Source organism: Barbus barbus (genome assembly GCF_936440315.1).
Source record: "Barbus barbus genome assembly, chromosome: 30".
Classification (NCBI taxonomy): Eukaryota; Metazoa; Chordata; class Actinopteri; order Cypriniformes; family Cyprinidae; genus Barbus; species Barbus barbus.
Window position 1 is genome coordinate 2,294,693 of NC_136758.1, and position 13,700 is coordinate 2,308,392.

The window sequence follows — 13,700 nt, forward strand, 5'->3', positions numbered from 1 at the left end:
TTATTTTCCGTCAATAAATTGTATTATATTTTCATAGGAATTATATTGTCCTCTTAAAACACATCAGTTGACCATTAGTAGGAATTCTGCCCACCTTCTGCCCTGCAAATTGCACCTGGACATACGGATCAACCAAGTCCTTATTATCTCCAATGAAAGCTTTTTTGACATTTGCCATTATGCTGGTGTTCATTTTGGGCAACCCCTCGGCTCGGTAGATTTTCACATAGAATCTTGCCCACTGACGCTCAGCCGGGACGTCTTCCGGCAACAGAAGATTACTGGAACAAGAAAGTAATCAATGAAGAAGAGTTTTGTGTTTCTGCATATAGAATCACCTTTGAATAATCAATACATTGTTGGATGGAATGACCTCAGCATTTTTAATGTTCTGTGACAGGAAAATAATAATTTTGGATTTCACATTTTAATTAAATACTATTACAAGTAAATATTTATTTTACAGGGCTTTCAAAATAAGTTGGGAATACTTGAGTTTAGAGCTTGTTCAGTGTATGGTTTTCTTGGAAAATAACACATAACATTTTTTTTTACCCCTCAATGTCATCCTCATCTGTTTCATTTGTTTTGTGTGGAGTTTTGATAGTGTCGCCCTTTGCCACAACTGCGATGTCACACTTGACATAGCCTTTGCATCCAGCAGTGATATCATCGGGGTCACATAAAGTGGCCCATTTGTGGAAGAACTGATGTTCTGTAAATGTAAAGAAAAAAAAACATGAGAAAAAACTCTTTCAGATCTATAATCTAGAAACTGAGAACTTTATCCATCTTATTTTTAACATAAGAACGGCGTGGTCATTTATAACTGCTATTTATTTTGCCAGTCCAAAAAAATCTATTATGCTGCTTTCTATTGCAAACAGGTATTTGTTATCATATTATTTTAACTTATTATTATAATCATAAACAGACTGGTTTGTAGTGTTGCATTCTCTAAGGCACTAAGAGCCCTAGAGGCAATTATAATTAGTGCATTTGAAGGTATAAATACCCCGGACCTCAGAGAATGTGAGACGCTGGAAGGGAGGTTCTAGTCATGCATCGCTCTACCAACTCTAAATTCCTACCATTACAGACAGTTTTAGCGAATAGGTCAGATATGATGGTCAAAGTAAGTAGGGGGTGAAGTAGTGGAATAGTTAGGTGTTTTGGAAGGGTTTTTTTTTCCCACTCACTTAGTGCGGAAGAGATTGAACAAAGCTTGAGAATATTTGTTTTTAAGTTTCTTGTCTTTATTATTATTATTATTACAATTTAGTTTTCTCTTTTTTTTCAGCTCCTTATTTTTATTGCTGTGATCAATATTATTTTAATGACTATGTTACTTTCTTTCATTACCATTGTGTATGAAATGTGCTATATAAATAAACTTGCCTTGCCTTGCCTTTTACAAAGTCTTGATTTTGTTTTGGGGGTGTAGTAGAACATGCTCTCATGCTTGGTGGTTCCGAAATCACATTATTTTTCACATAATTTACATTATTACAATACCTCTCTCCCCAGCCTGGCACAAACGGCTCGATTTGATAAAGTCCCGCTTTCCGAAAAACTAAATGTGTTGTGATTGGTTAGCTGTCCCAGTGCCTTATGATTGGCAAACAGCTTAGACAGTGTTTCAGTGCTGCGAAACACAAGCGCAAGTTGATTGTGCGTGTCTAAAACAGCAAGTTTTACGCATGTATAACTCATTCTCTAGAGTCTGTTTTGTAAACAGACATAGCCTTACCATGGAAAGTTGTTAGTCTCTAGTGGCCATTTTTCTGTTTTAATTTGCACTGCACTATTTAGCAGTCAAATTCCTTCTCTAACCTTGACAAAAAATACATATTCATTGATTATTATGGTGAGTGACGTCAAAAACCTGGAGTGCCTACATGCCTGGAGTGGTCGAATAGGGTGTCTATAAATGTCTATGGTTCTAACCACGGCCTCGCCCCTCCTCACCCCCAAACCATTTGAATTTCCATAGGCAGGATTTATTTGAATGATATTCTAATGAGCCACTTTGTGATATCACAAAAACAGCGGAAAATAACACTATAGTCCAAACGAGCCGTTCATTTTAGTTCTTGAAAAGGGATTTTTAACAAACGAAATATCTCCCTTTGGAGTGGACTTTGAGGTTTGTAACTTTGTAGATCTTTTTATGCCCAAACATACACACTACACTCTGACTAAAATCCAAAAAGTGAAAAAGCATAATAGGACCCCTTTAAAATAAGGTGGATAGAGAAGCATGATAATACCAGTTACCAGGTTGTGTATAAACTGTGCCCACGTCAAGCTTGAAGCTCCCGACCAGTGTGCCACTCCGCAAAAGATTCTTAGAGTGGATAACCTGTATAGACACATTCATTTAAAACAGTTTAAAACAAAGATTAATGAACACACACAAAAAAACACAATCTATAATGAAAAAGTGCAGGATTTAACCAGTCAAAATTGATATTTGTTGCTACTTACAGACACTTTCAGGATCTTGTCAAACATGACATCAGGAGGAACGTGGAAGTCAAAAACAAAGTACTAAAAAAAGGGGAAGATTTTATCAAAACATTATATTAGGAGTGTTAAAGGTGAGTAGTTCATTCAAAAGTGAAACATTTCTGAAAGTGTCTTCACCCTCAGGTTATCCAAGATGAGGATAAGTTTGTTACTTCATCAGATTTGTAGAAATGTGTCTCTGCATCAGTGTCTCAGCAATGGATGTGAATGGGTGCCGTCAGAATGAGAGTCTGATAAAAACATCACAATAATCCACACCACTCCAGTCCATCAGTTAACATCTGGAGAAGCCATCATTAAGATGTTTTAACTTTAAACAGTCAATTCTGGTTAAAAATACTAATCCATAATAATGCTTCCTCCAGCGAGGAACTGTTTTGTCTTGCAAACAGTGCTTGATCTGTGCAGATTTCTCTCCTGATTCAGACAGGACAACTTTGTTACTGGAGGAAATATTATTATAGGCTATGAACTTGTAATGTAGGCAGAAACAATAGTTTGAAGTTAAAAACGTCTTGATGTATTTTTATTTATTTATTTGTTACAAACATGCAGCTTTAGTCTTCTCCAGATGTTAACTGATGGACTGGAGTGGTGTGGATTATTGTGATGTTTTTATCAGCTGTTTGGACTCTCATTCTGACGGCACCCATTCACATCCATTGCTGAGACACTGATGCAGAGACACATTTCTACAAACCTGATGAACAAACACACTCATCTACATTTTGGAGAGTGAGCACATTTTCAGCAATTTTTTGAGTTTTGGATGAACTACTCCTTTAAGATGATTAAGTGATTATTTTGCTATATTTTGAGTAGTTATTTGTCATGATCATTCCTTTGCAAAAGGACAATATTACAATCCTAAATTAAAAAGGACCATACCTCATTGTAGTAAGGGCAGTTGGTGGACTCCTTCATTGAGGTGTATTTTTTTTCATCACCGATTTCTACACACACCACTGGATCCATGTTCAGACCCACCAGCTGTCTGGCCTCTATAACAGTGACACTGACCTGTAGGGCATGACACAAATGTGGTATGTGGTACTGTATGTGGACGGTATTCAAATATTCACAGGCTCAAAATTGGATGATAAAATGATACAAAACTAGAGGATTAATATATCTGCATGTCTCAAATGATCTTATCTTTACACTAATATCACTTTTCTTTAAGCTCAATGTTTTTGAATCAGGAGATGTTTTGTGATTTTTAGTGTTGTACGATGTATGAAGTTTACAGCAGAAGCTCCACAGGTGTAGTTCTTCACTTTAAATATCAACGTGTTCCACCAACCCCAGACAAACACAATACTGTCTTTATTTTCAACACGGCATCTATTGTTTAACAAACTTTGCGTAAAGTTTGAAAGCTTGAAATGTGTGCATGCTCTGTTTTCGTTACAACAACAAAAAAATGTCTTTTTGTTAAAAATTACAATATGCTGTTCTACGTACTTGGAAATCCACTGGTCTTCCAGCACTAGGCTCAATCTTGATGTCAGGCTTTGATCTAAAACATTTAGGACAGTTTTGGATGAAAAAAAATATAAATAGTTGATCAACTTACTCTATTAGAATACAGTGTAAAAAAAAAAAAAAAAAAAGTTGAGAAAACTTAAAAGTTTAAGGCAACTAGCTTCATCAGATTTTTGAGTTTTGAGTTGAAAACTCAAAAATCTGCTGAAGCTGGTTGCCTTAAACTTAATTTTTTTTCAATTTTAGATTTTTTACAGTGTATATTTTTGTTAGAACGTTTACTATTTAATTCAACATAAATGTAATGCAGAATATCAAATCTGATTTGGATTCATGTGACTTTATAATTTTAGTTCACCTTTTATTGGAGACATTGGTTGTGACGGCAGTGACTGATGCGAGTGAGATGGTGTCAGGGTCTGGCATCCTCATATCCTCCGTCTCCAGAATGGCCGGCTCACCTTCACAAGTCACATATGAAATATGATATCATTATGGACAGCACTACAGTTTTTTTTATATATATATGCTTTTAGATTATTATAAAAGTAACTATTTACATATATAAATTATTCATATATAACAATTAATATAAATAATGCTATATAATAAATATGTTGAAGAATTCACAATAATTTATAATTTTCCACACAATTAATAGAATCTTTCACCTTGACCTTTTCCATCATCCTTGGAGGCTCGATGCTTGCTACGCTTCATTGTTATGAATTTGATTTATCCTCTGGGTTTATTAATCTTTTGAACTTGAAAAAACAAAAATAAAATATCAATTTAAATATAACAGTAATGTCTTTATAACATTGTGTTGTTTTATTCCATTTCAATCAGCCAGAAATCCAAAAGTAGTTTGCCTTCATAAATTAAATAAAGTTTATTACCCTAACCCATCAATAATTAGCAGATACATGAAGAATTTAATTAACATTGAATTAATTTGCATAAGCAGTATCGGTCCCACTTTATATTAGGTGGCCTTAACTGCTATGTATTTACATTTAAATTAATCATTTGATACAATGCACTTATTGTGTACAAACATGTTTTTACATTGTACTTATATTTCTTAAAAATATCTATATCTGTAATTAATTTCTGTAATTACATTTACAATTACACTGTTGACCCATCCCTTACACCTTAACCCACTCTTAAACCGACCCATACCACCAAACCTGCCCCTAACCTTAAGTTATAAAATAAATAAGTTATTATTATTAACTACACAGTCACCTATGTACGCTTAAAGCTAACCCATTTTATGCAATCAAAACAACAATGGATTCTGTGCAGACAAACCAACAGTTTTTACTGATTTTTCAATTGTTTCTGGTGGTTTTTCTTCCTTAAACAGTAATTATACTGTATATTAGGGTTTTATGATATTAAAATATTCTCATTGAAAGATATGTTTAGCTTATTTAACTGTAGCCTCTTACTGAAACATCCTTAATTCCACAAAAACAGTGAATTCACTTTTTATCCTGTTGCATTTCACATTGTTTAATATTTTCATTAATACACCAAACACCACAACAGTTAAGCCAAATCTGAAAGCCATGGTCATTAAGTTACATAGGATTGCAATGTTTGGTTAAGCAAATTAAAGACTTGTATGTAAAGTCTGATGAAATACTGCAAACTTACCGTACAGTGCAGCTGCTTCTCTGTTTCCTGAATCACATCTAGACGTTTGCAGGAAGGACACACCGATTCCGATATCAAGATGTCTTTAAAAGAAATAGTCTACAAACCCATTGTTGACATTTGGATGACAGAAACAGAGAGGCCACAAAAGTAACTCAAAAAGAGTCTGGCTTGGTCTAAGCCTGAAGATGGGCAGGAGAGATGTGATATGGCCATGAATATGTATGAGTGCTGAACCCGAGACAGTGGTAACTAGAACTAGTTCCTGATGAGAGAGATTACGTGGGATTTTGACAGGCTACTACTCTAGATAGACTAAGCAGGTAAAAACCAGCCTGTAAACTGTAGTTTGAAGGGAATGTGAGCATAATGCCTTACTAATCTCTAACTCTCACCAGTGACGAACTATACATTCTGCAAAGAACAAAATCTCCATAAGACTTGGAGGAAACGGCAGTGCATTGACCTACTGTATTTCATATAATAATTAGTCCACGTAGGCTTTTATATACATGCCAACGACCCCAGTCATTTCAAGCAGTTACTTAATTCATATACTTATCTGATTCACATAAGAAAACTGTGAAAAAAGTATCTTCTGCTCACCACATTGATTAGACTTATTGATTTAATGATTTGTATACATTAAAACAGTACTACTGTGAAATATTATTACAATTTACTAATTGTAATAATTTGTCATTTACTAATAACTGTTTTTTATACAAATATGTTTTAAACTGTAATTTATTTCTGTGGTCAAAGCTATTTTCAGCATCATTACTCCAGTCTTGAGTGTCACATGATCTTCAGAAGTCATTCTAATATACTCATTTGCTAATCAATTATTATTAATTGTTATTGGTGGTCAATTATTATTAACAGATTTTGTTGCTTAATGTTTTGTGGAAAATGTGATAATTTTGGGGGGAATCTTTGATGAGTATGAAGTTCAAAAGAACAGCATTTATCTGAAATAGAAATATTTTGCAAACATTATAAATGTCTTTACTGTCTTTAATGATTTCTTTTATTTATTTACTTACTAGCTCACTTACTCCAAACCTTTGAATTGTAATGCATCACAGTTTCCTCAAAGATATTGTGCAGCACAACTGTGTTCAACATTGATAATAATCAGAAATGTTTCTTGAGCAGTGAATCAGCATATTAGAATGATTTCTGAAGATCATGTGACACTGAAGGCTGCAGTAATGATGCTGAAAATACAGCTTTACATCACACCAATAAATTACAGTTTAACAGATATTCACATAGAAAACAGCTTTTCAAATTGTAGCAATATTTCACAATATTACTGTTTTTACTGTATTTTTTATCAAATAAATACATCCTTGGTAAGCAGAAGAGACTTCTTTCAAAAACATAAAAAAAACATATAGTTTGGTACATGCATTCATAATATTACTCAGTACTTAAAAGTATAATTACACTGTAGCATTGTGCAACACCTTCTTTGCTTCTAAATTCCTTTTGTTGTTGTTGATGTCTCTAATTTGGTACATTTGTCTATTAAACATATTATTACTTAAACTTATGATTGCAAAAGCTTGGCCTTGAATACAAATGCAAAGCAGTGAGTGTAATATCCTCGCCTACACTGAGAAAATTAACCTGATTTTTAAGGACCAGGAGCTGAAAATGCTACATCGCTCATTCATTCAAATACAATTTTGTATCATATCATACTATCTTAACACTGAAAGACAAAACAACTGTGAGATGCTTGAATAGAAGCGTGTGTAATCACCTGGAGACAAATCAAACTGTCTCTGGCTTAAATAATTGATGATGTCTTGTTCCAACTGTAACTTGCAGACTAGCTGACGACATGTCGCTTTGGTAACCCAGTAGTGTCATGTAATCATCTACAATGCAAATTTACTGAAATGTGACACTGGCTCAACTGCTTCTTCATGAAGTTCCAGAAAAAAAATTGTATAAAATATTGAACTTAATTTATTATGTTATTTAAAAAAAGAATTAGAAAAAGTACAAAGACCATAACGACACTCCTAGTCTTGAAGATAAAAAATGCATCAGATATTTAAATGTCTATGTCTATATTTCACTGACTCCTAATAATAAGTTCTGCTTGCATGTTGGAAATGATCAAATGTGCATGAAGTAAAACACCTGCATTGTTTTAGCAGACAGCATATAATACGAGTCCTTTTGAAAAGTCAAACTAAAGTTATCAGCTCATGCATAACACATGCTGTTTGTAAGGTATACGTTTAAAGTCTAAAGTTGCCTGTATCCAGTGAAATGTCTTAAATTATTAAATGGTGCCAATCAGTGTCGCATGCATCATCCACAATGAGCATGCATCATTTGTATTGTCTTGACAGACATGTTTGCATGATTAGCCAATAAAACAGGATGATTATGTACTGACTAAATGTTCTACAACAACATTTTGTTTGTATAAGGTTTTAGTATATAGAGCTTACATCTAGTTAAGACCTTCTCTTTAGAGGAGAGGACTTGTATTTTAGTAAGATGCAGTGGTTTGAAGTTAAAAACACCTAAATGGATTGGATGGATTTGTTATACGAACATGAAGCTCGCTTCACAAGCTTTTCGTTTTTTCAGTGTTCTGGTGCTAAACACTTTCTACATTGAAATATTCATGGTCTTTGGAGAAACTCAACAAAACATAGAGGTTTCAATTGTTATGTAACAGTTTATTGTAATAACTGATGATTGCATTGCTGTCATCAAAGTCTTATGTGGGTTTACCTATGTTCCAAATTTATATTTTTAGAATGGCAACAATGTCTAAATTAAAGAATGCTCTTAAAACTGACACAATATCCTATCCTATAAATAGGATTTTTTGGGGTGACTTAAATTGTAATGTATGTAACAATTTCTTAAAGTCAATCTATATTTTGGGGGGCAAAAGTTTTGTAATATTTGCTTCCAAAAAATGAGGTTACAGTAACTATAAATGAGCATGTAACTTGGTCTACAGACTGACACCTTTCACAATGTCCTCCAGGGCGAACCAACCTGATAGCAGGCTGCAATCTTATACGTTCTCTCTTGAAAGGCCTTTCTTGGCTTTGGACTTATTATCCTAATCTCTTTGTGCTCCAGTGCTTCTATGGGTGTACCATCTGACTGTGGTGTAGTATATCACACTAATCTATTCCTGTGGTGGTTTTACATGCTATTGGTCAGCTGGGGACTGTGGCAATGCTGGGCCCAAGCCAGTATCACGCATCCTAATGAGTGATAAATATTAGTTTATACAACTGTTCTTGTCCTCAAATATGATTAGTTGAGCATGATTTTATAGTCTGACATTTGGGCTGTTTATATCTCTCCAGTTGTCTCTGTGTTGCTTGTTTTAGACAGACAGGCCATGTTTACACTTGGCATTAACTTGCGACCTGTATCTGAACATTACATGACAAGTGTAATTTTGTTTGTTATCGAAATGTTATTTGCTGCTTCTATTAGTAAGGGACACATTGTGATTGGATCTCAGTTTAATCTAAATGCAATCTAGACATTTTATTGTATCAGCCCTGTATGCTTGTTTTTTGTTTTGCGAGAAACCAAAGTATTTTGGATGCAAATGAAGAATTAGTTTTTATGACCTATTTATACATAAGCATGCATTTCATTTGTTCACTCACTGTAGTTAAATACTAAACAAAGGTGTTCAAATGATGTTAAAGTTGCTCATGGAAAACTCTGTTTAGCCAACTGATAATGACATTTATTAACTTGTCGATCATAAGCATATTGTGTTAAAGTACAGTAGGTCATGTGAGTTCGCTGTGGTGACCAACAGAAAGTGAATTGAAAGTGTGAGCTGTGCTTCATACATGGCTACACCAGTGACAAACAATAGACCTTTTTGCCCCACAAAATTACACTGACATTTCTTAACCTTACATTTATGAACTTACATTTAAATTAATAATTTGATACAATGCACTTATTCTGTACATACATGTTTTTACATTGTACATGTAATTGCATCTGCAATTAAACATAATTATATCTGTAATTAAAAAGTAATTACATTTATAATTACAATACACTGTTGACCCATCCCTTACACCTTATCCCACCGGGTTAACCTAAAATGAGGGACGAAATTAATTAAACTTGTCCACAATGTAACTAAAATGATAGAATGAACTAATAAAAAATAGCCATATATTAATAATTTGTGGCCACAGTTTGTTTTTCCCTTGTTTGTCACTCCATCTTAGCAGGACCTGAGTTTAGGTAAGATTTTTGATGAAATTGAGATTTGGGTGGTAATTGGTAAATCTAACATACATATTTTCATGCTGAACTAGCGTACCACATGCTTTCATTTTTATTACACTGCTTTATCATAATATGTCAGGAATTGTTATAAATAGACAAGACCCGGTTAAGTAACTATAAGGTTACTCTACCTCAGTTTAGGGAGAAATCCAAATGTGTATTGATGTACTATATAGTGAATCAGAAGCATAGCCGAGTCTGATGGTCTGACGGAGCCTAGCACTAGCCAGGCTCCCAGAAAACGTACAAGTGGCACCTGTGGAACCACCGATGTACCCACGGTAGGGCAGCGAGGGGGAATGCAGGGACCCTACTTGGGCGTCTCCTTGCCAGTCCGAAGAGGGGTCAGCATGTGTGCAACACCAACCTGCATTCTGGCAGAGGGTGCATGAGTAGTACGATTGACCGCACTCTTGAACCACCCACAGCTGCTCACTGGCGAGAGAGGAGGGTGAGTGTGAATCAAGACTGGCTCGTCCACAACTCCCCGTTCCCTCTGGGGACCCAGAGATAGAGGAAACTGCTCTTTTGTCGAGATTTTGGGTACCACTAACCTTGAGGCCAGTGGCGGGGAAAAAAGAAACAAAAGATTTTCCACCCGGCCCGGGGGAGGGAGTGGTGCGTTCACCATCTCCCGAAGAGCATCCTCCTCCATCTCCGGGTCACTTGTCTCAGGGCCTTTTGCTCTTTCGCTTGCCACCAGGTTTGGCGGGGCCTGGACGGGTGGGGCGGCTGCCCTGCGACCGGCTCCACGACGCTGCTTTGCTGGAGGCTGCTGCGTTTCCTGCGTGGGAGCGGGGGCGGCAGCAGGGGGCTGCCCTCGGCAACGAGTAGACTGAGGCACTGCCGCCGGCGATCCTGCCACCGGCACGCCGGGGCAGGATGTGCCTGATGGCCTCAGTCTGCTTCTGTGCAGCGGAGAATTGCTGGGCGAAGTTCTCCACTGCGTCGCCGAAAAGGCCAGTCTGGGACACAGGGGCATTCAAGAACCGCATCTTGTCAGACTCCCTCATGTTGGCCAGACACAGCCAGAGATGGCGTTCCTGGACCACCATAGTGGACATCGCACGGCCCAGAGACCCTAGTAGCGGTACGAAGCTCTCTGAGAACTTATGGGTCATGCCCACCCTCGTGCCGGTCCTTCAGTGACTTGGCATGATGAACCTGCAACAACGCCATAGCGTGTAGAGCGGAAGCAGCTTCACCACAGGCCGCATAAGCACAGGCCGCATGAGTACCTACAGGCCCGGGAGGGGAGCAACGGATTTCCATGCCAGGTGGCAGCGGTATTTGGACACAATTGCATCGCAACCAACCGCTCCACCGGCAGGATGCCCGTATACCCCCGCGCTGCCCCACCGTCGAGGGTGGTGAGGGAGGACGAGCCACCGGATCGGTTTCGGGCAGTGAAAGGTGCCGTCCATGATCCAGTAAGCTCATCATGCACCTCCGGGAAGAAAGGTACCGGGGTGGGGCCCTGAGAACCAGCTCGAGCCACCCCGAGAAACCAATCGTCCAACCTTGAGGGTTCGGGACATGGTGGAGGCTTCCACTCGACCCTCTCGGCAGCCCAGGCAAGCATAGCCACCATTTCCGGATCCGGATCCGGATCCGGATCCGAATCCGGCATTTGATTTTGATTGCTTCCATTGTCCACATTTATAAGTCACTTTGGATAAAAGCGTCTGCTAAATGACTAAATGTAATGTAAGTGTAATAATCATTATCAACTGGTCTGTGCCTTGTTACAAGTCACATTTGTTTATACAACCCAAATTCCAGAAATGTTGGGACTTTTTTTTAATTATTTGAATAAAATGAAAACAAAGACTTTCAGATCACGCGAGGCAATATTTTATTCACAATACAGCATATATAACATAACAAATGTTTAAACTGAGAAATTTTACAATTTTATGCACAAAATGAGCTCATTTCAAATTTGATGCTTGCTACAGGTCTCAAAATAGTTTGGACGGGGGCATGTTTACCATGTTGTAGCATCTCCTCTTCTTTTAAAACAGTTTGCAGACCTCTGGGCATGAGTTTCTGTAGTTTTGGTGTTGGAATTTGGTCCCATTCTTGCCTGATATAGGTTTCTAGCGGCTGAAGAGTTTGTGGTCATCTTTGACATATTTTTCGTTTAATGATGCACCAAATGTTCTCTATAGGTGAAAGAGCTGGGCTGCAGGCAGGCCAATTCAGCACCCAGACTCTTCTACTACAAAGCCATGCTGTTGTAATAGCTGCAGTATGTGGTTTTGCACTGTCCTGCTGAAATACACGGCCTCTGAAGGGAAGCATATGTTGCTCTAAAACCGTTACATACCTTTCAGCATTCATAGTGCCTTCTAAAACATGCAAGCTGCCCATACCGTATGCACCGAGATGCTGGCTTTTGAATTGAACGCTGATAACACGCTGGAAGGTCTCCCTCCTCTTTAGCCCGGAGGACACGGCGTCCGTGATTTCCAACAAGAATGTCAAATTTGGACTCGTCTGACCATAGAACACTTTTCCACTTTGAAATAGTCCATTTTAAATGAGCCTTGGCCCACAGGACATGATGGCATTTCTGGACCATGTTCACATTTGACTTCCTTTCTGCATGATAGAGCTTTAGGAAGTCGTGGCCTAATGGTTAGAGAGTCAGACTTGTAATCCAAAGGTTGCGAGTTCGAGTCTCGGGCCGGCAGGAATTGTAGGTGGGGGGAGTGAATGTCCAGCGCTCTCTCCACCCTCAATACCACGACTGAGGTGCCCTTGAGCAAGGCACCGAACCCCCAATTGCTCCCCGGGCGCCGCAGCATAAATGGCTGCCCACTGCTCCGGGTGTATGTTCACGGTGTGTGTGTGTGTGCACTTTGGATGGGTTAAATACAGAGCACGAATTCCGAGTAAGGGTCACTGTATGTCACTTCACTTTCACTTTAGTTGGCATCTGCAGATGGCACGGTGGATTGTGTTTACTGACAGTGGTTTCTGGAAGTATTACTGGGCCCATTTAATAATGTCAATGACAGAGTCATGCCGATGAGTGATACAGTGTCTTCTGAGGGCCCGAAGACCACGGGCATCCAACAAAGGTCTTAAAGGATAAGATTAGCAAAGCCTTTGCAATTTGACGTTGAGAACGTTGTTTTTAAAGTATTCCACAATCTTTTTACACACTCTTTCACAGATTGGAGAGCCTCTGCCCATCTTTACTTCTTAGAGACTCTGCCTCTCTAAGACATCCCTTTTATAGCTAATCATGTTACAGACCTGACGTCAATTAACTTAATTAGTTGCTAGATATTCTCCCAGCTGAACGTTTTCAAAATGTTTTGCTTTTTCAGCCCTTTGTTGCCCCTGTGCCAACTTTTTTGAGACCTGTAGCAGGCATTCAATTTTAAATGAGCTCATTTAGTGGATACAATTATACAATTTCTCCATTCAAACATTTGTTATGTTCACTGTGTTCTATTGTGAATAAAATATTGACTCATGTGATTTGAAAGTTTTTTAGTTTTCATTTTATTCAAATAAAAAAACAAAAAAACGTCCCAACATTTCTGGAATTCGGATTGTATAGCAGTTTATGCAATGCTCACATATTTATATAACGCTTATGCTACAATAATAATTTAATGTAGCTTCACATTAATAAAACAGGGAAATAACAGTTAATGCTGTAAAATCCATCAATTATTAAAATGCAATTTCAT

The 13,700-nt window shown here is 37.6% G+C and overlaps 1 protein-coding gene across 1 annotated transcript in view; it reads right to left on the reverse strand.

Annotated features, from left to right (window-relative positions):
- Nucleotides 1-4,734, reverse strand: part of LOC306850670 (otoferlin-like) — a gene marked incomplete at both ends in the record, with an annotated part of 36,628 nt that extends 31,894 nt beyond the window's left edge. Inside the window, 8 exon segments of the mRNA XM_079386447.1 lie at nt 95-281; nt 556-715; nt 2,278-2,362; nt 2,488-2,550; nt 3,418-3,549; nt 3,994-4,048; nt 4,373-4,475; nt 4,686-4,734. Coding sequence (XP_079242573.1) covers nt 95-281; nt 556-715; nt 2,278-2,362; nt 2,488-2,550; nt 3,418-3,549; nt 3,994-4,048; nt 4,373-4,475; nt 4,686-4,734 — 834 coding nt within the window.
- Between the last annotated feature and the right edge of the window lie 8,966 nt (nt 4,735-13,700).